General features: G+C 63.3%; 3 protein-coding genes across 8 annotated transcripts; 2 read left to right on the top strand and 1 right to left on the bottom strand.

The window, feature by feature from the left end:
• Positions 1-1,674: 1,674 nt before the first annotated feature.
• Positions 1,675-4,963, top strand: TNFSF14 (TNF superfamily member 14). Of its 2 annotated transcripts, none has more exons than XM_054183473.1 (4): positions 1,675-1,941; positions 2,804-2,837; positions 3,249-3,287; positions 4,436-4,963. In XM_054183473.1, exons 1-4 carry the CDS (start codon positions 1,927-1,929, stop codon positions 4,846-4,848), a joined length of 501 nt encoding a protein of 166 aa, XP_054039448.1. In that variant the 5' UTR covers positions 1,675-1,926; the 3' UTR covers positions 4,849-4,963. The 2 variants fall into 2 exon arrangements, with proteins under 2 accessions (XP_054039448.1, XP_054039447.1); XM_054183472.1 differs by lacking the exon at positions 1,675-1,941 and adding an exon at positions 2,518-2,638.
• Positions 4,964-9,095: 4,132 nt separating this feature from the next.
• LOC128901375 (uncharacterized) lies at positions 9,096-13,294 on the bottom strand. Its single transcript, XM_054183338.1, has 3 exons — positions 13,103-13,294; positions 11,068-11,101; positions 9,096-9,553 (listed from the first exon to the last, which is right to left on the bottom strand). The coding sequence occupies exons 1-3, from the start codon at positions 13,292-13,294 to the stop codon at positions 9,096-9,098; spliced, it is 684 nt and encodes a 227-aa protein (XP_054039313.1).
• Positions 13,295-15,360: 2,066 nt separating this feature from the next.
• On the top strand, positions 15,361-25,460 carry ILVBL (ilvB acetolactate synthase like). 5 transcript variants are annotated; one of them, XM_054183547.1, is made up of 17 exons: positions 15,361-15,422; positions 16,540-16,577; positions 18,249-18,375; positions 18,500-18,701; positions 19,154-19,281; positions 19,861-19,999; positions 20,214-20,325; positions 20,417-20,516; positions 21,468-21,565; positions 22,358-22,494; positions 22,588-22,722; positions 22,849-22,963; positions 23,902-24,071; positions 24,148-24,218; positions 24,305-24,376; positions 24,481-24,586; positions 25,115-25,460. In XM_054183547.1, the coding sequence occupies exons 3-17, from the start codon at positions 18,271-18,273 to the stop codon at positions 25,291-25,293; spliced, it is 1,869 nt and encodes a 622-aa protein (XP_054039522.1). In that variant the 5' UTR covers positions 15,361-15,422; positions 16,540-16,577; positions 18,249-18,270; the 3' UTR covers positions 25,294-25,460. The 5 variants fall into 5 exon arrangements, with proteins under 5 accessions (XP_054039522.1, XP_054039520.1, XP_054039521.1 ...); XM_054183545.1 differs by lacking the exon at positions 15,361-15,422 and adding an exon at positions 15,486-15,511; XM_054183546.1 differs by lacking the exon at positions 15,361-15,422 and adding an exon at positions 15,489-15,515.
• Positions 25,461-26,763: the final 1,303 nt, after the last annotated feature.

Genomic DNA, 26,763 nt, shown 5'->3' with positions numbered 1-26,763 from the left:
ACTGACATGTGTGGGGGCAAAGAGACGTGTGTGTCCATAGACACGCGTGGGGGCACTGACACGCATGGGGACACAGACACGTGTGTGTTCATAGACATGTGTGGGGGCAATGACACATGTGGGGACACAGACACGTGTGGGGGCACAGACACGCGTGTGTTCATTGACACACGTGAGTGCACAGACACGTGTGGGGGCACAGACGTACATGAGGGCAGAGACACGCGTGTGTTCATTGACACATGCGGGGGCACAGACACGCGTGGGGGCACAGAGACATGTGTTCATAGACACCTGTGTGTTCACAGACACGCGTGGGGGCACAGACACGCATGTGTTCATTGACACACATGGGGGCACAGACACGCGCGTGTTCATTGACACACGTGGGGGCACAGACACGTGTGGGAGCACAGACACATGTTGGGACACAGACACGCGTGGGGGCACAGAGACGTGTGTCCATAGACACGCGTGTGTGCACAGACGTGGGGGGGGGTGCTGACACACGTGGCTGCGTGCACAAGCGTGTGGTGGGGGGACTACGAGCGCTTGCACAAGCGCGTGTGTGCGCGCCGTGCTTGTAGCACGAGCGCGTGCATGCCCGCACATGGGGGTGCGTGGCACAAGCGCGTGGCACAAGCGTGTGCAAGCGTGCGATAGCGTAATGCGCGGGGCGCGGGCGCAAGCGTGAGGGTGCGCGACCCAAATGTGTGCGTGCGTGACGCAGGCGTGTGTGCCAGCACGCGTGTGCCCGATGCCCGCGTGCAGCCGCGCAGGCATGCGTGAAGGTGGACACGTGTGCGCAGGCGTGGTGACAGCGTGTGCACGGTGCCAGCGCTTTGCACACGCGTGTGCGGGCACGGAACCGGCCGAGCGCCCGTCCCCCTCGGCCACGCGGTGTCCCCAAAGGCGTGGGGGTGGCCGGGAGCCACATGTGGCAGAGGGTGTCACACCCCCCCCACACCCCCCCCCCGTGTCACCCCACGTCCTGCTGCTTCCCGCATTGGCTCTCGCCCTGGGGACACGTGGCAGCTGGGAGTGTCCCCAAGCTGTCCCCAAGCTCTCGCTCAGGCTGTCCTCGGGTTGTCCCCCCCCCCCGGAGCATCCCAAATTTGTCCCCAACCTGTCCCCAGCATCCCAAGGCCACCGTGGGGACAGTGGTGTCCCCGATGTCCCCAGCCGTAGTGTCCCTGAGGATGGGGACGCACTTCCCCCCCCCGCCCTTCCCCCATGATTTTTGGGACACTGGTGGCACTCGGGACATTCCCAGTCCTGGTGAAACACGTGGGGTCACCAACGTCCCCAAAGTAGGGGGATGCGGTGGCACCTCTGTGTCCCCATGGGGAAAGTGCAGGGGACACCACAGGGGGGCCACAGTGTTGGAAACATGGCGGGGGGGGGGGGGGGGGGGGAGGCACAGAGACCCCCCCTAGGGACACAAAGGGGGTGACACTATGGGGACACTGCACTGGAGGGGACGAGGTGCCACCCTTGGGGACGGCGGTGGCACCGTGGGGTGGGAGAAGCCACACGACCACGTGCGTGTCCCCCCCCGCCCCGTGTCCCCATGGCGGGGGGGAGCCACCCCGTGGTGGTGACACCGACGGGTGACGTGGGCCCCGTTTCCTCCGGGGCCATAAAGCGGGTGCCGGTCCCCGGGACAGCGGGTGACACACCGGGTGACACGCCGGGGGTGGCCCATGGGGGACGGCGTCTTCACCGTAGCGGGGCCCTGGCCACCGCTGCCCCCCCCCCAGGCACCCATGGGTGCTGCCACCCCCCCCCACCCCGACGTGGCGGCGGCGGGTCCGGGGGGTGGCTTGGGGCCGGTGGGTGTTGGGGACGCTGGTGGCCCTGGCACTGGTGGCGGTGGCAGTGCAGGGCTGGGTGCTGGCGGGGGTCCGGGGGGACCTGCAGAGGGTGATGGCGCAGCTGCAGGTGAGAGGGGACATGGGACAAGGCGGGGGGGGGGGGGGGACACGTTAAAGCGGGGGGGGACATGGGGACATGGGAGTATATGGGGGGACCTGGGGGGATGCTGGGGACATGGGGGATATGGGGGGACGGGGGCATGGGGGCACGGGGGCGGACATGGGGACACGGGGAGATAATGAGGGGACACGGGGACATAGGGGGACGCGGGGGACATGGGCATTTGGGGACATGGAGGACATGGGGAGACATGGGGGGATATGGGGACATTAGGGGCCACGGGGGACACGGGGGGACAGGGGGGATGTGGGGACATGGGGGTTATGGGAGGTTATGGGGACGCAGGGACAAGGTGGGACATGGGGGCCATGGGGCCATGGGGACATGGGAGACATGGGGGATATGGGGACATCAGGGGACATGGGGGGACGGGGGGATGTGGGGACATGGGGGTTATGGGGACACAGGGATACGGCGGGAGGTGGGGGACATGGGGACACGGAGGGACACAGTGACACAGGGGGGACACGGGGACGATGGGGACGGGGCAGTGGGTGACACCGCGTGTGCGTGGGAAGGGGCCGTGGTGCTGCATGTCCCCTCGTGTCCCCTCGTGTCCCCTCGTGTCTCCCCAGGTGTGCACCCATGTCCCCTCATGTCCCCTCATGTCCATTCTCGTGTCCCCGTGTGTCCCCAAACCGAGGTGCGTGTCCCACCATGTGTCCCTGTGTGTCCCCATGTCCCACCGTGTCCCCCTGTCACCGTGCACCCTCGTGTCCCCTCGTGTCCCCACGTATCCCCACGTCCTCGTGTGCCCTCGTGTGCCCTCGTGTCCCCTGACCCACCTGACCCATGTGGGTGTCCACAGGGGAACCAGCCGCTGTCGGAGAAGATGCTGCAAGGTGGGTCCCCAAAACTGGGTCCTGGGGACACGGGTGCCACCACCCCGGGGACATGGGTGCCACTGCCCTGAGGACCATGGAACCCCGCACCCTGAGGACAAGGGTGTGACCACCCTGGGGAGAGGGTGCCATCACCTTGGGGACATGGGTGCCACCACCCTGGGGACATGGGTGCCACTACCATGGGGACATGGGTGCCAACACCCTGGGGATGAGGGTGCCACCACCTTGGGGATATGGGTGCCATCACTCTGGGGACAGCGGTGCCACCACCCTGGGGACGGGGGTGCCACCACCTTGGGGACATGGGTGCCACCACCCTGGGGACGGGGGTACCACCACCCTGGGGACGGGGGTGCCACCACCTTGGGGACCCCAGCCCTCACCCGGCCACCTGGGTCCCCTTTGCAGACCGCCCCCCAACAAGGAAACCAGCAGCTCATCTCATAGGTATGGGGGGTGGGGGGGGCGGGGGGGGGGCACACAACAAGGGGGGGCGCCTCGGACGCCGGGGTCCCCCACCCCGAGGGTTGGGGGGGGGGGGCGGGGGGGGGTGGCCCGGACGCCTGGGTCCCTCCCCGATGGGTGGAAAGAAGTGGGGGTGGGCGGGGGGGGGGGCTGGAATTTCCGAGGGGAGGGCGGGGGGGGGAGCCCCGGACGCCTGAGTCCCTCCGCGGGGGTGGCCGGGGCGGGGGGAAGGTTCCACGCCGGGAGGGGGGGGGGGTTGGGGCCCCGGACGCCTGAGTCCCCTATAGATAGGTGGGTGCTGGGGGGGAGTTTGGGGGGGGGGGGTCAGGGCCCCCAAACCTGAGTCCCCTATAGATAGTGGGTGCTGGGGGGGGGTTGGGGGGGCTCGGGGCCCCGGACGCCTGGGTCCCCTATAGATAGGTGGGTGCTGGGGGGGGATTGGGGGGGGGGGGTCAGGGCCCCCAAACCTGAGTCCCCCTATAGATAGTGGGTGCTGGGGGGCGGTTGGGGGGGGTCAGGGGCCCCGGACGCCTGAGTGCCCTATAGATAGTGGGTGCTGGGGGGGATTGGGGGGGGGGGTCAGTGCCCCAGACCTGGGTCCACTATAGATAGTGGGTGCTGGGGGGGGGTTGGGGGGGCTCGGGGCCCCAGATGCCTGAGTGCCCTATAGATAGTGGGTGCTGGGGGGGGATTGGGGGGGGGGTCAGTGCCCCCAGACCTGAGTCCCCTATAGATAGTGGGTGCTGGGGGGGGTTTGGGGGGGCTTGGGGCCCCGGACATCTGGGTCCCCTATAGATAGGTGGGTGCTGGGGGGGGATTGGGGGGGGGGGTCAGTGCCCCCAAACCTGAGTCCCCTATAGATAGTGCGTGCTGGGGGGGAATTGGAGGGGGTCAGCACCCCAAAACTGGGTCCCCTATAGATAGTGGGTGCTGGGGTGGGATTGGGGGGGGGTCAGCGCCCCCAAACTTGGGTCCCCTATAGATAGTGGGTGCTGGGGGGGGATTGGGGGGAGTCAGGGCCCCCAAACCTGGGTCCCCTATATATAGGTGGGTGCAGGATGATTTTGGGGTGCTCAGCACCCTGACACCCCCCCCCCCCCCCCCCTCCACTTCTCCCTTCCTCCCCGCAGCCGGCGCCGACCTCTCCTCCCAACCCAACGGGTCCCTTCGGTGGGAGCCGGGCAAGTCTTGGGCCTTCATCCGCGGCTTGGGCTACCGCGAGGGCTCCCTCGTTTGCCGCCAGCCCGGCCTTTACTTCGTCTACTCCAAGGTGCAACTGGGCGCTCCCGGGTGCCCGGTTCGCGCCGCCACCCTCCACGGCATCCACAAACGCACGCCGCGGTACCCGGGGATCCTCGACCTGTTGGTGACGAAGGTGGTTTATTGTCCCCAACCCCACGGGACGCCCTGGGCCCGGCAGAGTTTCCTGGGGGGGTTGGTGCGGCTGGAAGCGGGGGACGAGGTGTTCACCCGGGTGCAGGCCCCCGAGCTGGTGCGGGCGGTGGACGGCACCCGCTCCTACTTCGGGATGTTCATGGTGTGAGTTTATTTGGGGGGGGGGGGGGGGGGGGGGGGGGGGTCGGTGATGGGGATTCTCCAGTGGCTCGTATAGGGTTGTGCGCTGGATGCTGATGACCGGCAACCTGGACTCCCACCCACCCAGGGGCCTGGGTCCTTCTCCACAGGACCCCCCCCCCTCCCCCAAAAACCCCCTTGGCCACCCCCAAAGCCCCTGATGCCCAGGACCGAAGAGCAGTGGGGATTCTCCAGTGGCTCCTATAGGGTTGTGCGCTGGGTGCTGATCACCCAGACCCTCCAGACTTGGACCCTGCCGCACCCGGAGGCCTGGGTCCTTCTCCACAGGACCCCCCCCAAGACTGCCTTGGCCACCCCCAAAGCTCCTGACACCCAGGACTGAAGAACATTGTGGATTCTCCAGTGGCTCGTATAGGGTTGTGCGCTGGGTGCTGATCACCTGGACCCTCCAGACTTGGACTCTGACCCACCCAGACACTGGGTCCTTCTCCGCAGGACCCCCCCCCCCCCCAAACCCCCTTGGCCACCCCCAAAGTCCCTGACGCTCAGGACTGGAGAGCAGTGGGGATTCTCCAGTGGCTCGTATAGTGTTGTGCGTTGGATGCTGATGACCCGGACCCTCCAGACTTGGACTCTGACCCACCTGGGCACCTGGGTCCTTCTCCACAGGACCCCCCCAAGACCGCCTTGGCCACCCCCAAAGCCCCTGACACGCAGGACTGAAGAACATTGTGGATTCTCCAGTGGCTTCTATAGGGTTGTGCACTGGGTGCCAACGACCCGGATCCTGCCCCACCTGGACACCTGGGGGACCTCCGGGACCCCCTTTTAACCTATTTATTTTGGGGGTGGGGGGTAACCCTGATATTCAGGTGGGGGGCCCTGAACCCCGATCCCACCCCCAGCTTTGCCCACCCCCCCACACCCCCCCCATTTCCCTGGGTTCCTCACCTGGCATCACCTCTGCTGTGCCTCAGTTTCCCCCCCAGGTGGGGCCAGGCAGGGGTTGGTGGGCTCTCCCCTCCCCCAAATTGGGGGACCCTCCCCCCCCCGAGACACCCCCCCCATCCTGGGCCCAAAATAAACGTGAAGAGAAACTGCTGGGTGCCAGAATTTCGGGGGGGGGGGGGGGGGGGCGGCTGGGGCAAATTTGGAGGGGCCGGGGGATAAATCGGAGGGGTCCGGGGTATTTTGGGGGGGGGGGACTGGGGCAAATGTTGGGGTTGTCGGGGCAAATCTGGGGGGGGGGGGAGAGCTGGGGCAAATTTTGTGGGGTCTGGGGCAAATTGGGGGTGTCGGGGCAAATCTGGGGGTTGAGGGGTAAATTGGGGGGGGGATGGGGCAAATTGGGGTATACTGGGGCAAATTGGGGGGGGGAATCTGGAGTATATTGGGGGGCGAGGGTGTCCGGGGCACATTTTGGGGGAGCAGGGGCAAATCTAAGGGTCGGGGGAAGGAGATGGGGGGGGGGGTGTCAGGAAAAATTTGGGGGGGGGGGGAGGTCAGGGTCATACGGGGGGGGGGGCTACGGGGGCTGGGGGCGGCAGGGCCAAGCCAGCCCCCCCACCCCCACCCCCCCCAAGTTCCTTTTGCCCCCTCTTGGGAATGGAGATTCTCTGGTGGCTGATATGAGGTTGTGCCCCCCACACACACACTTTTCTCCCTGCTCGGAGAGGGGGGGGAATTTTAGGATTGGGGGGGGGGGGGGGAGGGTAATTGAGCCCCCACATGTGTGAGGTGCCCCCCCCCCCCCCCCGACCCCTTCAGGTCTTTCCACCCCATCGTTCGAGCGGGTGCGTGGGGAGGATTTCCTGCTGGTGGCCGGATAAGGCCACGGGGGGGGGGGACGGGACACGGCGGGGGGGGGACAGGGACAAGGGCGGGGGGGGGGTGGGGGCCCCCCCACCACCAAGGTTTTGCGAAACGCGACCGCCGGGGTTCTATCTCTGCGCTGATCTGCGGTATCTCAGAAAGTGGGACACGGCGGGGGGGGGGGAGGGGGGGGGCGGAGAAGGCCACGCGTGTGCACACGTATGTGCGTTTGCATCTCCACGTGTATTTGCAGTTGCCCACCTGAAAGCGTGCGCACACGCGTGTGCATTTGCATTTACACGTGCATTTGCGTCTGCCCCCTTAGGTGCGGGTGCACACGTCTGTGCACGTGTCTGTCTGCGCTCTCCCGCCCATTGCACACGTATGTGCGTGTGCACACGTATGTGCACGTGTCTGTGCTCGCCCTCCCACTGCACACGTATGTGCACGTGTCTATTTGCGCTCGCCCACCCATTGCACACGTATGTGCATGTGCACACGTATGTGCACGTGTCGATTTGCACTCACACACCCGTTGCACACGTATGTGCGTGTGCACATGCGTGTGCATGTGTCTGTGCTCACCCATTGCACACATATGTGCGTGTGCACAGGTCTGTGCATGTGTCTGCACTCGCCTGCCCATTGCACACGTATGTGCATGCGCACACGTATGTGCACGTGTCTGCACTCACCCATTGCACACGTATGTGCGTGTACACACGTATGTGCATGTGCTTATTTGCGCTCGCCTGCCCATTGCACACGTATGTGCGCATGTCTGCACTTACCCATTGCACACGTATGTGCGTGTGCACACGTATGTGCACGTGTCTGTGCTTGCCCGCCCATTGCACACGTATGTGCTTGTGCACACATGTGTGCACATGTCTGTGCTCACCCATTGCACACGTATGTGCATGTGCACAGGTCTGTGCATGTGTCTGCACTCGCCCACCCATTGCACACGTATGTGTGTGTGCACACTTATGTGCACGTGTCTGTGCTCACCCATTGCACACGTATGTGCGTGTGCACACATATGTGCATGTGTCTGCGCTCACCCATTGCACACATATGTGCATGTGCACACGTATGTGCACATGTCTGCGCTCACCCATTGCACACGTATGTGCATGTGCACACGTATGTGCACGTGTCTATTTGTGCTTGCCTGCCATTGCACACGTATGTGCGTGTGCACACGTATGTGCATGTATCTGCGCTCGCCTGCCCATTGCACACGTATGTGCGTGTGCACACGTGTGTGCACGTGTCTATTTGTGCTTGACTCCCATTGCACACGTATGTGCTTGTGCACACGTCTGTGCACGTGTCTGCGCTCACCCATTGCACACGTATGTGCATGTTCCCATGCGTGTGCCGTTGCCCGCGGTGTTTCGCGGGCGCCCCGTGCCCATGTGTGTGCCCTCGCGTGTGCACACGCGTGTGCGTGTATTCGCACCCGCACGAGTGGGAACGCAGGCGGCCGGGCCAGTGACACCCTTCGGGGGGGGGGGGGAGGTGGGGGTGTCCCCCATTTGTGGGGACGATTAAAGACATTTTGGGGCACGGAGGATCATAAATAAATTTATTAATCAATAAATAAAGCAGATAATAATTTAGGGGGGGGAGGAGGGACACCCCCAGGCCAGCTGGGGGGGGGCGGGGGTAGGGGGGGGCTGGGAGCAGCAGGGACCCCCCAACGTCACTGGGCACAGGTGTCTGTGCGGTCCCCAATGTCCCCAAAATGGGGGGGGGGGGGTGAGGTCCTTTGGTGTCCCCAAGTGTCTGGCATTGCGGTCCCCAAATGGCCAGCACAGGGGGTGTCCAAGGTCCCTTGATGTCCCCAGTGTCCAGGCATGGGGGGGGGGCTCTGGGAGGTCACTTGATGTCCCCAACCTCCAAGCAGGGGAGGGGTCTCTGGGTCCCACGGTCTCCAAGGTCCCTTGATGTCCCCAACATCCAGACATGGCGGTCCACGAGGTCCCTCGATGTCCCCACATCTTCAAGCAAGGGGTCTCCAGCCCCAAATATTCAAGCATAGGGGGACTCCAATGTCCCTTAATGTCCCAAATCTTCAAGCAAGGAGGTCCTTGATGTCCCCCGCCTCCAAGCAGGTGGGTCACCCGCCCCAGATCTCCAGGCATGGAAGTCTGCGAGGTCCCTTGATGTCCCCACATTGCCAGGTCAGCAATGTCCCTTGATGTTCCCAAATCTCCAGCCTTGGAGGTCAGCAATGTCCCTTGATGCCCCTTGATGCCCTCAAATGGTCATGGGGGTCTTGGGACCCAAATCTCCAGCTGTGGAGGTCAGCAATGTCCCTTGATGCCCCTTGATGTCCCCAAATGGTCATGGGGGTCTTGGGACCCAAATCTCCAGCTGTGGCGGTCAGCAATGTCCCTTGATGTCCCCAACCTCCAGCCAGGAGGGTGACCGGCCTCAAACCCCGCTGGTCACCCCCTTGTCACCCCACGCGTCACCCCCGGCGATACGCAGCAACCCTACGAAATTGCCCTCCCGCTCGTCCTGTGCCAGCTGCCACCCGTCCTTGTCCGTGTCCCCTTCCAGTGCCAGGCTGAGGACGTCTCCGGTTTGGAGCTGCCCGATGGCTTGGGCCAAACCAGAACGTACTGATTGGGATCCTGCACCCTTGGGCAGCGTCAACGGCACGGTGAGCAACGGGCGCTGTGACCTGGAGCGCCAGAGCTGGAGGGTGACATTGCGATGGGGACAGGTGGGTGCTGTGCAGACCAGGGCGAATTGGCCGTAGAGGAGGTAGAGGCCACCCGTTGTCACCCGCAGCTCCCCGGCTGTCATCTGGATGTCACCGCTGAGGAAGACGCCCTTGATGCCTTCTTCATAACGCCAAATGGGTCCCGCTGGCACCGCCAAGGAGCCTGGGGAGAGAAGAGGGGAGAAGGGTGGTGGGTGCTCCTGAGCAGTGATGGGTGCTCCCCATGGGAGATGGGTGGCCCCAGTGGGAGATGGGCGGCCCCGATGGGTAGTGGAGGTCCTCGATGGAAGATAGGGTGACCCAATGGCAGATGGGGTGACCCCAATGGGAGAGGGAGGTCCTGGATGGAAGATGGGTTGACCCCAATGGGAGATGGGTGCCCTTGATGGGTAGTGGAGGTCCTGGATGGAAAATGGGGTGACCCAATAGGAGATGGGTGCTACTGCTTGGTGATGGGTGCCCCCAACAGAAGATGGGTGTCTCCAATGGGAGACAGGTGACCCCGATGGGAGACGGGTGTCTCCAACGGGAGATGGGTGCCCCCGATGGGAGAGGGGTTCTCCTGCTCAGTGATGGGTGCCCCTGATAGGAGATGGGCGTCCCCTGTGTGAAAGGGGTGGCTCCATTGGGAAGGGGGGGCCTCACTGGGAATGGGGGGTCCCCAAGGGGAAATGGGTGCTCCTCTTTTGTAGTGGGTGCCCCTGACAAGAGATGGGTGCTGCAGCCCTCCCCGAAGCTCCTGGCCACCAAAGTCCCCCCAGGGGTACCTGGGATGGCACCAAGGGACCACAGGGACGGAGGATGCTCCGTGACACCCCGGGGACCAAGGGACAGAGGATGCTCCATGACACCCCGGGGACCAAGGGACGGGGGATGCTCCATGACACCCTGAGGACCACAGGGACGGGGGATGCTCCGTGACACCTTGGGGACCACAGGGACGGGGGATGCTCCGTGACACCCCGGTTACTGCAGGGACAGAGGATGCTCTGTGACACCCTGGAGACATTCAGTGACACCCTGGGGACCACAGGGACGGGGGATGTTCCATGACACCTTGGGGACCACAGGGACGGAGGATGCTCCGTGACACCCTGAGGACACTCCGTGACACTCTGGGGACCACAGGGACAGAGGATGCTCCGTGACACCCTGAGGACACTCCGTGACACTCTGGGGACCCCAGGGACAGAAGATGCTCCGTGACACCTCGGGTACTGCAGGGACAGAGGATGCCCTGTGACACCCTGGAGACATTCAGTGACACCCCGGGGACCAAGGGACGGAGGATGCTCCATGACACCCTGGGGACCACAGGGACGGAGGATGCTCCGTGACACCCTGAGGGCACTCTGTGACACTCTGGGGACCACAGGGATGGAGGATGCTCCGTGACACCCCGCGTACCGCAGGGGCAGAGGATGCTCCATGACACCTCGGGGACACTGCGACACCCTGGGCACTGCGGCCGCCCCGTGACACCCCCGGATGCTCCAAGCCCGGGGCTGACGTATCCTCCCCGAGGGCGGAAGGAGGAACCCGCACGATGACTTTCAAGATGACTTGATGAGCCACCTAAGGAAGGACCTACCCCCGTCCCCCACCCGTCCCTGGAGCCCCTCACTGTGGCCTCAGGCCTGGCGGTGGGGATGGGAGGGGGCGGGGGGGGGCACTTACCAGCGCTCAGCAGCATGTGGGCGGCGGTGGCAACCTGCAAGGGGGAGGAAAGAGAGTGTCATCGGGCAGGAAGGACCCATATGTCCTTGTCCCCATCTCCCCTACCTTGGCGAAGGGGAAGTTGGGTTTCGCATCGGGATTTGGGGACTTTCCAACAGCCCGTTGGGTATTTTGGGGGGTCCCCATGGGGTGGGGGGTCCCCATGGGGTGGGGGGGACCCCTGGATTTGGCGGGGGTGGGGGGGGATTTGGTGGCTTTGGGGATGGGGGAACTGAGGCACAGGAGTGGCAGGGGGGAGTTGAAGGCCTGATGCATCCTCGCCCAGAAGGGTGGACATCCTGGGGGTCCCTGGGGACAGGGGGATGGATGGACAGAGGGACACCACCAGGATGTACAACCTGGATGGCCGCACGGACATGAGGAAGGGACAACCAGAAGGATGGGGACACCCGGGTGGGTGGACAATCGGATGGGCACCCAGGTGGATGGACATCCAGAGGGATGGACACCTAGAGGGACACCTGGGTGGATGGACACCCAAAGGGCTGGACAGACACCTGGACGGACACCCAGATGGATGGACACCTAGAGGGACACCTGGGTGGATGAACATCCAGAGGGATGGACTGACATATGGACAGACACCCAGGTGGACATCCAGATAGATGGACACTTGGACAGATGGACGGACCCCTGGGCAGACAGATGGACACCCAGGTGGATGGACACCTGCACGGACACCAGGAGAGGTGGGTGGACAGACACCTGGACAGATGGACAGCCAGATGGGTGGACACTTGGAGAGACAGACATGTGGACAGACACCTGGACTGATGGACACCCAGACAGAGGGATGGACAAGGAGAACACCCAGATGGATGAACATCTGGATGGACATCTGGACAGACACCCAGATGCACATCCTGACAGACAGACAACTGGACACCCGGGTAGACACCCAGATGGGTGGACAGATGGACAACCAGATGGGCACCTGGACAGACAGACAACCAGACTGCTAACTGGACACCCGGACAGGCAGACACCCGGACGGATGGACACTTGGATGGATGGACACCCAGATGGACAGACCGATGGACAAGTGGACAGACAGACAGATGGACACCTGGATGGACACACAGATGACCATCCTGTTGGATGGATGGACACCTGGATGGATGGACACCTGGACAGATGGACAACTGGACACCAGGACAGACAGACACCTGGACAACCGGACAGATGGATGGACACCAGGATGGACAGACACCTGGACAACCGGACAGATGGATGGACACCAGGATGGACAGACACCTGGACAGTTGGACAGATGGACAAGATGGACACCTGGACAAGATGGATGGACACCAGGACAGACAGACACCTGGACAATTGGACAGATGGACAACCGGACACTTGGACAACTGGACAGATGGACACCTGGACAAGGTGGACACTGGGTCAATAAGACAGACAGATGAACACCTGGACAGACAGACAACCAGACACCTGGACAACCGAACAGAAGGACAACCAGACAGACGGACACCAGGACAACTGGACAGATGGACACCTGGACAATCAGACAGAGGGACAACCAGACAACCAGACAGATGGACGGGCACCAGGACAGACACCTGGAAAATCGGACAGATGGACACCAGGACAGACAGACACCTGGATAAACCAGACAGGCACCTGGACAACTGGACAGACAGACAATCGGACACCTGGACAGATGGAGACCTGGACACCTGGGCAGAAGGACAACCAGACAGATGGACTGACACCAGGTCAGACGGACACCTGGACAACCGGACAGTCGGAGACCCAGACACCTGGGCAGAAGGACAACCGGGCAGACAGACACCAGGACAACCGGACAGACGGACGGACATCAGGTCAGACACCCCGACAACTGGACAGGTGGACACCAGGACAGACAGACACCTGGACAAGCGGACAGAGGGACACCCGGACAGACGGACACCCGGACGGACGGAGCCCCAGTGCCTCCCCCTTCCCCGTTGCCCACCTGCGGCGGGGGGGACCCTTCCCGGAGCACCATCAGGAGCGCAGCGGCGGCGGCGGCGGCCCCGAGAGCGGCGGCTCCGAGGGCGGCGAGAACCGGGAGGAGGCGGCGACGGCTCCGGGACCGGCACCGGCACTGGCACCGACAGGGACAGGGGGACAGCGGGGGGGTCTCGGGGTCGGCGAGCGACGGCATCGCGGCGGCGATCGAACGGCGGAGCCGCCTTATAGAGGGACGGATCGGGGCGGGGGGCGGGGGGGGGGACCGGGGAGGGACCGGGCGGGGCGGGGGGGGGGGGACGGGACTGGGGAGGGAGCGGGGAGGGGACGGGGACACCGGGAAGGGGATGGGGACACCGGGGGAGGGACCGGGGCGGGACCATGGGGGACCGGGCGGGGCCGGAGAGGGAGCGGGGGGACCCCGGTGGCACCGGGGAGGGACAAACTGACACCGGGGTGGGCGTGGGGGGGTGGGGGGGGGCTAGATTGGCACCGGGGGGGCCACCGGAGGGGACCGGAGGGGCTACGGTGGGAGCGGGCGACATCGGGGAGGGACCGAGGGTGGGGACAGACCGGCACCGGGGGTGGGGACAGACCGGGGAGGAACCGGCGGTGCCGGGGGCGGGGGGAGCCCCGGGAGACACCGAGGAGGGGGGAGAGGCTGGAAGGGGGGACCCAGGCGTCCGGGAGCTGCCCCCCCCCCCCCCCGCTTCCTCCCCCCATCCTTGGGTGCCCGGACGCCTGGGTCCCTCCCGGTGGTGACGTCACCGCGGAGGGGAAGCGTGTGTGTCCCCCCCCCGGCACCCACCCCCCAACTCCACTCCCCCCCCACCCCCGTCCCCGGGGATTTCGCCTCCCCCGGCCGTGACGGAGCCACGGAGTTTCCTGCCACGGAGCCCGGGCCGGAATTTCTGTGTGTCGTCCCCCCCCCCACCCCGGGATGGGAGCGGGAATGGTTTTGGTGGGGGGGGGACGGGGACGGGACACACAACACACACCCGGGGCGGGGTGGGGGGGGGGGGGGGGAGACACCAGCCCCTGGTCCCCAGCACGGCCTGGGGGCGGGGCAGCTGCCCGGACGCCTGGGTCACGCGGGGCGAACCCCCTCCCCCCCCCCCCACCATGGGAGACCACCATGAGAGCCCCCCCCCCCCCCCCCCCCGCACCCCCCATATGGGAGATCCCCATGAGAGACCCCCCCATGGGAGACACCCCCACACGGAAGACGCTCCCCCCCCACCCCCCGAAGACTCATGGGAGACCCCATTGGAGACAACCCCCCCCGATATGAGACCCCCAAAGTGAGACCCCATGCGACACCCCCTCCCACAAGAGACCCCCCCACGGGAGACCCCGTTCGTGGGAGGCTTCCCTCCCAAGAGAGAACCCCATGGGAGACCCCCCCCCCATAACAGACCCTCCCAAATGACAACCCCCCAGGCGAGACGCCCTCAATGGGAGACCCCACCATGGGAGACCTCACCCCCCCAGTACGACCCCCTCGTGAGCCCCGCCATGTAACCCCCCCCGCCGAAATGAGACCCACATGGGAGATCCCCCCCCCAAGAGAGACTCCCGCAGGTAAGACCCCCACGGGAGCCTCCCCAGTGTGACCCCCCCCACACCGAAATGAGACCCCCGACCTCTGGGACACCCCCCCTCACCCCCATGGGCCACCCGTAAGTGAGCCCGCCATCTAACCCCCCCCACCCAAGTGAGACCACCCCCCCCCCATGGAAGACCCCGCCCCAAATGCGACACCACCCGCCCCCGAAATGGGACGCCCTCTGGGATACCCCCACCTGGGACACCCCTAAGTGACCCCCCCACAAATGAAACCCCCCACGGGACACCGCCCCGAATGAGACCCCCCCATAAGAGACCGACCCCCCCTCCATGGGACTCCCTCCATGGGAGCCCCCCCCCCAAGTGCGGACCCCAAATGAGCCCCTCCATGTGAAGCCCCCCGAAATGCTCCCCCCCCTCCCCGGGAGACACCCCTCCATGGGACACCCCTAAGTGAGCCCCCCCCCCCATGTAACACTCCCCCCCCCAAAGTGAGACCGCCACGTAAAACCCCCCATAGGGAACCCCCACGGGGGGGGGGGGAACTCCCCTGCCAGGCCCCGCCCCCGCCCCGCCCTGGACACGCCCCCTTCCCGTGGCCCCGCCCCTCGCCCCGGGGCCCGGCCCCGCCCCTCCCCGCCATCCACCAATCAGCGCGCCCCGCGAGAGGAGGTGGGGGGGGCGGTGCCGGAAAGGGCGCGTCACGTGACACAGGCGGCGGCGCGCGGGGACGCGCGGGCGGCGCGGGGCCATAGACGGTACCGGGGGGGCGTGGTCACCGGGGGTGGGGGGCGTGGTCACGGGCGGGGTGTGGGCGGGGCCTCGGGGCGCGGCGCTTCCGGGAAGGGCAGGTGGCGGCGTGGGGGGGTCCTGGGGGACAGCCGGGGCGGGGGGGGAGGGGTCTGTGTGAACGGGGGTGGTCATGGGGCCGGGGGACACCCCGGTGGGGCGGGGGGCGCTGGGAGCGGGGGACACCCATGGGGGTGCGTGGGAACGGGGGGGTCCCCATGGGGGGGATCCCCGGGCTTGGGGTGGGGGAACCCGGTAACGGGGGGACCGGGGCGAGGAATGGGGTTGGGGGGGGCACCGGGGTGTCACGGGCACCGTGGGGGGGACACACTAGGGACAGGGATGGCCACGGCGGGGGGGGGACAGGACAGGGTGGGAAACGGGGGGGGGGGGGGACAACAGCAAGGACGGGGTGGCCACAGGTGGGGGGAGACAGCCAGGACAGGGTGGCCACGGGAGAAAGGGGACAGCACAGACAGGGTGGGCGACGGGGGGGGGGGGCAGCCAGGAGCGGGTGGCCACGGGGGGGGGACACACAGCCAGGACAGGGTGGCCATGGAGGGGAGGGTGGACAGCAAGGACAGGGTGGCCATGGCGGGGGGGGCAGCAGCCAGGACGGGGGTGGCCACAAGCTCAAGGTGACCACAGGGACAGAAGTGACCGTGCAGACAGGTGGCCATGGGGGGAGGCGAGGGGGGGGGGGCGGGACAGGGGACGGGACATGACACAGCCAGGACAGGGTGGCCATGGCATGGGGACAGCCAGGACAGGGATGGCCACAGGCTCAGGGTGGCCACAGGGACAAGGGGGACACCAAGGATGGAGGGGGGGGGACACAATGGGGACAGGAGTGGCCACAGGGACAAGGGGGAACCCCAAGGATGGGGGGGGGGTGACACGATGGGGACAGGAGTGGCCACAGGTTCAGAGTGACCATAAGGACAGAGGGGACATCAAGGGGGGGGGGGGGGACACGGACGGACAACAGGGACGAGGGTGGCCAGAGGGATGGGGGGTGGCCGTGGGGACAGAGGGGACAAGGAACGGGGCAGAAACCCAAGGCTGAGCTTGTCCCCTTTGTCGCAGGGACCCGTCGTCACCTCGCTGTCACCGTCACCCAGCAGGTACCGCCGTCCTGGGCAGGAGGGGGGGACGTCACACCCCGAACCCCCAAACGGCATTATTTTACCCAATTTGAGCCTTTTTTTTGCCCCATTTCGCTCTTGCGTTTGCCGCCTGTGAGCTGCAACACCCCCCCCCCCCCCCAACTTTTAAGCCCAAAAAAGGGGAAATTGGGATTTAGGGAGAAAAACCCGGTGTTGGAATCCGCTCCGGATGCGGGAAGTGGCTAAAAATGTGCATATTTGGGGGGAAATTAGGCCAGGTTTGGTATCATCCGCCTTTTTTCCCCTCGGGTCGTTAACGCCCGCGCCAAGAATTGCAGCAGACTGACGCTAGGGCTCCGGCTTCGTTAGGTGGTAATTATGCAAACGAGCTGGATTTGGGTTGGCGCCGGGGTTGGGCGGGAGGAGTGGGGCTGGGTCCAGCTAAACCGGGTCCAGCTAAACTGGGTTTGATTCACCAGGTTCTGTTAAACTGGGGCCGGCGAATTGGGTTCGATTAACCCAGATTTGATTAAACTGGGTTGGGTTAAACCGGGCTCAACCCACCGGGTTCAGTTCAACTGGTTTCAGTCCATCAGGTTCAGTTAAACTGGGTTCAGTTGGACTGGGTTTGATTAAACTGGGTTCAGTTCATCAGGTTTGATTAAACCAGCTTCAATTAAACCGGGTTCAGTTCACTGGGTTTGATTAAACCGGCTTCAGTTAATCTGGGTTCAATTAAACTGGATTCGATTAAACCAGGTTCGATTAAACTGGATTCAGTGAAACTGGGTTCTATTAAACTGGGTTCAGTTCATTGGGTTCAATTAAATTGGATTCAATTAAACTGGATTCTATTAAACCAGGTTCGATTAAATCAGGTTCAATTAAACCAGGTTCAGTTCATTGGGTTCAATTAAACTGGATTTGATTAAACTGGGTTCAATTAAACTGGATTCAGTGAAACTGGATTCTATTAAATCACGTTCAGTTAATCTGGGTTCAATTAAACTGGATTCAGTGAAACCGGGTTCAATTAAACCAGGTTCAGTTCACTGGGTTGAATTAAACTGGATTCTATTAAACTGGGTTCAATTAAATCAGGTTCGATTAAACCGGGTTCAGTTCATTGGGTTCAATTAAGCTGGATTTGATTAAACTGGGTTCGATTAAACTGGATTCAGTGAAACTGGGTTCAATTAAACTGGATTCAGTGAAACTGGGTTCAATTAAACCGGGTTTGGTTCATTGGGTTCAATTAAACTAGGTTCGATTAAATTGGATTCAATTAAACTGGATTCTATTAAACTGGGTTCGATTAAATCAGGTTCAGTTAAGCCAGGTTCAGTTCATTGGGTTCGATTAAACTGGATTCTATTAAATCAGGTTCGATTAAACCGGGTTCAGTTCATTGGGTTCAATTAAACTGGTTTTGATTAAACTGGGTTCGATTAAACCGGATTCAGTGAAACCAGGTTCAATTAAACCAGGTTCAGTTCACTGGGTTCGATTAATCCGGGTTCAATTAATATGGGTTCAACTCACCGCCACCATCCCGGTGCCATCCCAGGCTTTGGGGACGGTGGCACCGTGCCACCGTGGTGGCCTCGGCCCATCCCTGGTTGGTTCAACCCCATCTCATGGGGGTTTTTTGGGGCGGGGTTTTCCCTCCATCCCGGCAACGTTTCTCAGCTCCCGGCGCCCCGGCATTCCCATGGATCTCCTTGCCGGCATCGGCTGCGCCTGTGCTGGGCTCCTGGTGGTGGCACTGGTGGCGGCGGCCCATCGCTTGGGGCTCCTCTACCAACTCTTCCATAAGGTAGGATGAAACGGGTGAAAACATGGCGGTTTTGCCCAAAAAACTGCCTATTTTTGAAGCTGGCGACTCGGCAAAGGGGTGGTGACACCGCTCATGTCCTCCCGGTGAAATTCTCACTGTGCAGGTGGACCCCCAAAGTCCCCGGCACGGTGGGGAGTTGGTGGCGGAGGTGTTGAAGGCACACGGCGTCCGCTTCCTCTTCACCTTGGCTGGTGGCCACATCTCCCCCATCTTGGTGGCCAGCGAGAAGGTGGGCATCCGCGTGGTGGACACCCGGCACGAGGCCACCGCCGTCTTTGCCGCTGATGCCGTCTCTAGGCTCTCGGGTACGGATGTGGAGGGGGGACATCACACCTTCTCCTGCCACAATGGATGGAGGGTTTTGGGGTGGCCCAGCTCGGTGGGGTCCTGGTTGAGTGGAGAAGGGTTCAAAGGCTTTGTGGGTGTCCACGGTCCCTCCATGGTGGGTTTGGTCCCCATTTATCCCCACCCAGGAGATAATTTGGTGGGTCTAGTGAGGACATGAGGAGGAGGTGCCCCATGGTCAACAGCTTCTCCTGCCCCAACGGATGGAAGGTTTTGGGGTGGCCCAGCTCGGTGGGGTCCTGGTTGAGTGGAGAAGGGTTCAAAGACTTTGGGGGTGTCCAGGGTCCCTCCATGGTGGGTTTGGTCCCCAGTTTCCCCCCACCTCCCCCTCCCCCCAGATCTAATTGAGGCACTTGGGTGCCAACGAGAGGAGCAACCAAACCCAGCCCCACCCCACCCCGTTTCCCCACAGGTCGCATCGGTGTGGCCGCCGTCACCGCCGGTCCCGGTGTCACCAACACGGTGACGGCCATCAAGAACGCCCAGATGGCCGAGTCACCGTTGCTGCTCATCGGGGGAGCCGCCGCCACGCTGCAGAAGGTGGGGACACCAAAAAGTGTCCCATCCCAGCCCCATTTTTGGGGGGTTTCCCTCCATTTTTGGGGGGTTTCCCTCCATTTTTGGGGGTTTTTTCCCTCTTTTGGGGGGTTTTTCCCTCTTTGGGGGGGGTTTCCCGCTTTTTGGGGGGTTTTCTCCCATTTTTTGGAGTATTCTCTCCCATTTTTGGGTGGTTCCCCCCCCTTTTTTGCATGGTGTCCCTCCATTTTGGGGGGTTTTCTCCCATTTTTGGGTGGTTTCCCCCCCTTTTTTGGATGGTGTCCCTCCATTTTTGGGGGTTTCTCCCATTTTTGGGGGGGTTTTCTCCCATTTTTGGGTGGTTCCCCCCCCTTTTTTGGATGGTGTCCCTCCATTTTGGTGTGTTTTCTCCCATTTTTGTGTGGTTTCCCCCACCTTTTTTGGATGGTGTCCCTCCATTTTGGGGGGTTTTCTCCCATTTTGGGGTGGTTTCCCCCCCTTTTTTGGATGGTTTCCCTCCATTTTGGGGGGTTTTCTCCCATTTTGGGGTGGTTTCCCCCCCGTTTTGGGGGGTTCAAGGCTCATTTTTTCTCACCTCGGCAGGGTCGGGGAGCGCTGCAGGACATCGACCAGCTCTCGCTCTTCAAGACGCTCTGCAAAACCTGCGTCTCGGTGCGCGCCGTCCGCGACATCGTCCCCGCCCTCCGCAAAGCCATCGTCACCGCGCAGTCGGGGACCCCTGGTAAAAAAAAAAAAAACTCGGGGGGGAGGAATCACCCCAACCCCCCCCCCCCCAGGGCGTGGGGGTGGTGGGTTTTTTCCCCCATCATGGGTCACCCGGTGATGTTTGCAGCGGCTTTTTGGGGTGCTGCTGTTGGAATTTGGGGGTTTAGCCCCCCAAAGTGCGTTTGGGGTGACATTGGGGACCCCCCGCCCCCTGTGCCCCGATCCCATAGGACCCGTCTTCGTGGAGCTCCCCATCGATGTCCTCTACCCCTTCCATGTGGTGGAGAAGGAGATCGGGGGCACCAAGAGCGCCCGGGGGTTGCGGGGAAAGATGGTGCGGTGGTGAGTTGTAGACCCTCACCAGCACCCTAGGGTGCTGCTGGCACCCCGAGGGGTCCCGGCACCCCAATATCCATCACCCTCACCCTGGTAGGTACCTCCAAAACTACATCCGGAACCTCTTTGCGGGTGCCTGGGAGCCCAAGGACATGTCCCCGTTGCCCGTGCAGATGCCACTGGCCACCGAGGATGAGGTGGATTTTGGGGGGCCACCATCATGGATTGGGGGTTTTGGGGTGTCCGTGGATGGGGGACGTCGAGGTGGTGGGGTGGGATGGGTTTGGGGATGGGCCGAGGCGGGGTTTTGGGGGGCCACCATCATGGATTGGGGGTTTTGGGGTGTCCGTGGATGGGGGACATCAAGGTGGTAGGTGGGATGGGTTTGGGGATGGGCCGAGGTGGGGTTTTGGGGGGCCACCGTCATGGATTGGGGGTTTTGGGGTGTCCATGGATGGGGGATGTCGAGGTGGTGGGGTGGGATGGGTTTGGGGATGGGCCGAGGCGGGGTTTTGGGGGGCCACCGTCATGGATTGGGGGTTTTGGGGTGTCCGTGGATGGGGGATGTCGAGGTGGTGGGGTGGGATGGGTTTGGGGATGGGCCGAGGCGGGGTTTTGGGGGGGGACTGGGCTGGGTTTGGGGGCTGGTTGAGGCTGTTTTGGGGTTAAACCATCCGGTTTTGGGGCTCAGCTGAGCCAGTTTTTGGGGCTGATTGAGCCAGTTCTGGGGCTCAGTGGAGCCGGTTTTGGGGCTCAGCTGGGCTGGGTTTTTGGGGAGAAATGAGCCAGTTTTGGGGCCCAACTGGGACTGGTTTTGGGGCTCATCTGAGCTGATTTTTGGGGCTGATTGAGCCAGTTTTGGGGCTCAGCAAAGTTTATTTTTGGGACTCAGCTGGGCCGGTTTCTGGGGATAAATAAGCCAGTTTGGGGGCCCACCTGGACTGGTTTTGGGGCTGAGCTGGTTTTTGGGGCCAAATGAGCCAGTTTTGGGGCCCAACAGCTGGTTTAGGGACCCAACTGGGCTGGTTTGGAGCTCAGCTGAGCTGGGTTTTGGGGATGAATGAGCCAGTTTGGGGGCTGAGTTGAGCTGGTTTTTGGAACCCGGCTGAGCTGGTTTTGGGGCTGATCCAGGTGGTTTTGGGTCCCAGGTGCAGCGATGCGCGGAACTGGTGAGCCGGGCCAAAAAGCCGCTGGTGCTGGTGGGCAGCCAGGCCATGCTGCCGCCCACGCCGGCCGAGGAGCTGCGGTGAGACGGGGGAAACTGGTTTGGGGACGGGGGAAACTGGTTTGGGGACGGAGGAACCCCTCTGGGGACGGCGGAACCGAGTAGGGGCTGCTGGACTGGTCTGGGGACAGCCGAGCCAGTTTGGGGAGGGATGAACCAGTTTGGGGGCAGCTGAGCCGGGTTTGGGGGCGGATCAGCCAGTTTGGGGTCTGGTGAGAGGGTCTGGGGACAGCTGAGACGGTTTGGGGACAGATCAGCCGGGTTTGGGGACAGATCAGCCAGTTTAGGGTCCTTGACCAGTTGAGACCTTGACCAAGCTGATTTGAGGGACAAACCGAACCAGTTTGGGGCCCTGACGGAGCTGGTTTTGGGGCCAAACCGAGCCAGTTTGGGACCCCAACCAAGCCGGTTTTGGGGCCAAAGCAAAGAATTTTGGGGCCCTTACAGAGCTAGTTTTGGGGCCAAACGGAGCCAGTTTGGGACCCCAACTGAGTCAGTTTGGGGCCCTTACAGAGCTGGTTTTGGGGCCAAACGGAGCCAGTTTGGGACCCCAACTGAGCCAGTTTGGGGCCCTTACAGAGCTGGTTTTGGGGCCAAACGGAGCCAGTTTGGGACCCCAACCAAGCCAGTTTGGGGCCAAAGCAAGGCATTTTGGGGCCCTGGATGAGCTGGTTTTGGGGCCAAACCAAGCCGTTTTGGAGCCAAACGGAGCCAGTTTGGGGGCTCGACCAAGCAGGTTTTGGGGCAGAACTGAGGCATTTTGGGGCCAGACAGAGCCGTTCTGGGTGCTGGCTGACACCCGCCTCCCCGCAGGGCGGCGCTGGAGGCCCTGGGCATCCCCTGCTACCTGGGGGGCGCAGCGCGGGGGCTTCTGCCCCCCGGCAGCCCCCTCCTCCTGCGCCAGAACCGCCGCGACGCCCTCCGCGACGCCGACCTGGTGCTGCTGGCAGGTACTGCCACAGGGTGGTTGGGTCGGGGGGGGGACAGGGACACCGGTGGCGTCCCCTATCCCCCACCTTTGACACCCTCTTTGTGTCCCCAAGGCGCCGTCTGTGATTTTCGCCTCTCCTACGGCCGCCTCTTTGGCCGCGGCGCCGCCATCGTGGCCGTTAACCGGAACCGGGAGCAGCTTCTCCGTAATTCCGATGTTTTCTGGAAACCCCGGCTCGCTGTGCAAGGTGAGATACTCACACACACACAAACACACCCCCCACCCAAACACCCCCAATTCCCTGCCCTGGTTGCCCACCCCCTTTGCCCGAAGCGGGTGGTGTGGGGTGTGATGAGCTGGGGGTTCTCGGCAGGCGATGCCGCCTCCTTCGTGGTGCGGTTGGCGCGGAGCCTGCAGGGCTTCGCCTGCCCCGGGGACTGGGGGGAGCAGCTGCGGGAAGCCGAGAGGAAAAAGGAGACGGCCAACCGGTGAGCCCCCCGGGGGACGGGGACAGGCATGGGACAGGGATTGGGATGGGGAGGACGGGGATGAGGATGGGATGGGGACAGGGACGGGCGCAGGCGTGGGCTGGGGACAGGGGCAGGGACTGGAACGGGATGGGGACAAGGACAGGGATGAGGATGGGGACAGGGGAAGGGACAAGGACGGGGACAGGGATGGGCACAAGTGTAGGACGGGGACAGTGACGGGGATGAGGATGGGGACAAGGATGGGGACTGGGATGGGACAGGGACAGATGGGCACAGGTGTGGGACAGGGATGGGGACAAGGATGGGGATGGGGATGAGCACAGGCATGGGACAGGGACGGGGAGAAGGACGTGGACTGGGATGGGATAGGGACAGGGACTGGGATGGGATGGGGACAAGGACGGGGACTGGGATGGGATAGGGACAGGGACTGGGATGGGATGGGCACAGGCGTGGGATAGGGATGGGGACAAGGATGGGGACTGGGACGGTGACAGGGATAGGGATGGGGACAAGGATGGGGACTGGGACGGTGACAGGGATGAGGATGGGGACAGGGATGGGGACAAGGACAGGGAGTGGGATGGGATGGGCACAGGCCTGGGACAGGGATGGGGACTGGGACGGTGACAGGGATGAGGATGGGGACAAGGATGGGATAGGGACAGGGACAGAGATGGACATGGGATGGGGACAAGGATGGGGATGGGAACAAGGGCAGGGACTGGGATGGGATGGGGACAGAAATGGGCATGGGGACAGGGATGGGGCCAGTAGTAGGGATGGGGACAGGGATGGGCGGATGCGTGGGACAGGGACAGGCAGGCAGATGGGGACAGGGATGGGGACAGGGACGGTGATGGGGACAAGCATTGGCATGGGGCTGGGGACATGACAACTTGGGGGGCGGGGGTGGGGGGGGTTGTCCCCAACAGGGAGAAGGCAGCGACCCCCACCCCGCAACACCTGAACCCCCTGGACCTGCTGCACCGCCTGGACGCGCTGCTGCCCCCCGAGAGCCTCCTCGTGGCCGACGGGGGGGACTTCGTGGGCACCGCCGCCTACATCGTCCGTCCCCGACGTCCCCTCGCCTGGCTGGACCCCGGTAAGGCCATCCCCGGCCTCACTGTCACCGCAGGGGACACCCACACGGGTGACACCGCCGGCTCTTGTCTCCGCAGGAGCTTTCGGCACGCTGGGAGTCGGCGGAGGGTTCGCGCTCGGTGCCAAGCTCTGCCGTCCCGACGCGGAGGTAGGGGAGACGTGGTGGGCCTTGGGGACAGCGGTCACCGTGTCACCCGCGTGGCCTCACGGTGTTTGTCCCGTCCCCGGCACCAGGTTTGGGTCCTCTACGGTGACGGCTCGCTGGGCTACAGCTTGATGGAGTTCGACACCTTCGTGCGGCACAAGGTCAGATGGTGGCAAAAATGGGATGAATTGGGGAGGAAAATGGGGTCTTGTCATCATCCTAGTGTGTCACCGGGGTGTGGTGGCCCTGTCATTGTCCCCTGCAGACGCCCATCATCGCGCTGGTGGGCAACGACGCGTGCTGGAGCCAGATTTCCCGGGAACAAGTGGCTTTGCTGGGCAGCAACGTGGCGTGTGGCCTCGAGTACCTGGGTGAGCACTGTCCCCCCTGCTTTGTCCCTGGATTTGGGGACACCCAGGTGACCCCATGTCATCCTAGGGTAGATTAAGCCATGCCTGGTGGCACCATGGCACCTCAGGGTGGATTGAGCCATGCCTGGTGGCATCATGTCACCTTGGATTGAGCTGTGCTTGGTGGCACTGTGTCACCCTGGGGTAGAGTGAGCTGTGCCAGGTGTCACCATGTCACTCTGGGGAGGACCAGGCCATGCCTGGTGGCATCACATAGCTTTGGGGACCGTCACATTGCCACGTCACCTCCAAGGACAACTGGACTGTGCCTCATGGGCCTCTGTCATCCTGGATCGGGCCATGCCTGGTGGCACCATGTCACCCCAGAGCAGGCCATGCCTGGTGGCACCATGTCACCCTGGACCAAGCCATGTCTGGTGGCACCATCTCACCCTGGACCAAGCCATGCCCGGTGGCCCTGTATCACCCCAATTATCAAGCCCTTCCCATGGAGGTGACAGGGCCACCACCACTGTCCCCTCCCTACAGACTACCATGCGGTGGCCGAAGCTCTGGGTGGCAAAGGCTTTGTGGTGGGTCGCCCGGACCGTGAGCGGCTGGACACTGTCCTCCGTGCTGCGCAGGACGCGTGCCGCCAAGGCCACCCCGTCCTCATCAACGCCCTCATCGGCAAGACCGACTTCCGTGATGGCTCCATCTCCGTCTAGGGACAGTGTCCCCAAAGTGGCCTGGCCGTGTCCCCAGTGCCGGGGACGAAGGAAGGGGGTGGGGTTGGGTGACACCAGTGCCGCACACCCAACCCAGGGGACAACTGTGTGTGTGTGTGTCCCCCAGCAATAAAGCAGCACCCTGTGTCCACACCTGCCATCCTGCGCCATCAATGTGGGTGCCACCACCCTGGGGACACCCCAAGTGACATTTTGGGGACTGTCCCCCTTCCTTTGTCGGGACGGCGTCGCACCAACACACGCACAAAGCCCGGTGGCGAGTGCAGCTTGTGTCATTTATTGCTGGTGACGGTGACAAGGCGGTGGCAGGGCGAGGGGGGGGGGAGTCAGGCCACCTTGGGGGGGAGAAAGGGGACACCTTTGTCACCCCCCTGGCCCCCCCCGACCCCCCTGCCCGGGCACTTTAACACTGGTGGCTCAGCGCGGCCGGGCCGGTGGCTTCACATTCAGCTGGTTCCTTTAAGGCTAATACTGAGCAAGGCTGGTTTTGGGTGGGGAGCGGGGGGGGAGTGTATTTTGGGGAACCCCTCGTCCCCCCCCCCTCGTTGTAACACTGGCAGTGGGTTGATTTTGGGGTTAAAAAGGGGTGGGTTTTTTTGTTGCAGGCTGCGGTGACGGCATCTGCCATCCATCCACGCACACACGCACACGAAGCTCGAGTAATAAATAAAAAGCTCAGCGTTCCCGTACCGGCAGCCCCCACCTTGAGAAAGGAAGGGGAGGGGGGCTAAAAAAATAGAAAGGGGGGGGGGGGGGGCGGTGAGGGCGGGGGGGTCCCCACTGCCACCCAGGCTGGGTGCGGGGCTGGGGGGGGAAGGAGGAAGCCCCATCGCCCTCCTCGGGGTGCAAACGCAGCGGGGAAAGGGGTTTGGGGGGGCGGGGGCCCCCCCCAGCCTGAGCGATGGAGGTCACGGACCCTTGTCGATATTTCCTAATACTGTTTTTTTTTTTTTGGGGGGGTGGGGGGGGCACCAGGGAAGGGAGAAGGGAGCGAACAGGCACTTGAGGGTGAAATTTGGCCGTATAAAATTAAAAAAAAAAAAAAAAAAGCCGAGCAAGAGGCACCGAGCCCCCAGTCCCTCCTTTGCCGCCCCCCCTCCCCGGCCCCCCCCAAAAAAACCACCACGGTTGGGGGGGGTGGGGGGGCAAGAAAACAGTGCTGGGGCTGGTTTGGGGGGGGCCCCCACCTTACCGAAGGTGGCGGCCTCGCGGTGGGGGTCCATCCTGCTCGGCGCTGTGCAAATCCAAGGCAACTAGAGGCAAGTGCTGCGTTTTTTTGGTCGCTCTTGCACCGGTGTCACCATCGGCACCGGTGTCACCATCGGTACTGGTGTCGGCATCACCGGTGTCACCATCGGCGTCGGCATCACCAGCATCAGCATCGGCACCAGTCTTGGCATTGGTACTGGTGTTGGCATCACCGGTTTAAGCATCAGCACCGGTGTCGGC

This window comes from Rissa tridactyla, chromosome 25, assembly GCF_028500815.1.
Source record: "Rissa tridactyla isolate bRisTri1 chromosome 25, bRisTri1.patW.cur.20221130, whole genome shotgun sequence".
Taxonomy (NCBI): Eukaryota; Metazoa; Chordata; class Aves; order Charadriiformes; family Laridae; genus Rissa; species Rissa tridactyla.
The sequence above is the reverse complement of the archived record's forward strand: the minus strand, read 5'-3'. Positions and strand labels throughout refer to the sequence as shown.

Bases quoted from the DNA above. Each gene is read 5' to 3' on its own strand.
- LOC128901375 (XM_054183338.1), bottom strand. From the start codon at position 13,294: ATGCCGTCGCTCGCCGACCCCGAGACCCCCCCGCTGTCCCCCTGTCCC. The intron at 11,102-13,102 runs GTGGGCAACGGG...TCCCCCTTGCAG, and splicing joins AAGGGTCCCCCCCGCCGCAG to GTTGCCACCGCCGCCCACAT. The intron at 9,554-11,067 runs GTAAGTGCCCCC...TTCTCTCCCCAG, and splicing joins CCACATGCTGCTGAGCGCTG to GCTCCTTGGCGGTGCCAGCG.
- ILVBL (XM_054183547.1), top strand. From the start codon at position 18,271: ATGGATCTCCTTGCCGGCATCGGCTGCGCCTGTGCTGGGCTCCTGGTG. The intron at 22,723-22,848 runs GTGAGATACTCA...GGTTCTCGGCAG, and splicing joins ACCCCGGCTCGCTGTGCAAG to GCGATGCCGCCTCCTTCGTG. The intron at 22,964-23,901 runs GTGAGCCCCCCG...TGTCCCCAACAG, and splicing joins AAAAAGGAGACGGCCAACCG to GGAGAAGGCAGCGACCCCCA.
- TNFSF14 (XM_054183472.1), top strand. From the start codon at position 2,591: ATGTCCCCTCATGTCCATTCTCGTGTCCCCGTGTGTCCCCAAACCGAG. The intron at 2,639-2,803 runs GTGCGTGTCCCA...GGGTGTCCACAG, and splicing joins CCGTGTGTCCCCAAACCGAG to GGGAACCAGCCGCTGTCGGA. The intron at 3,288-4,435 runs GTATGGGGGGTG...TCCTCCCCGCAG, and splicing joins ACCAGCAGCTCATCTCATAG to CCGGCGCCGACCTCTCCTCC.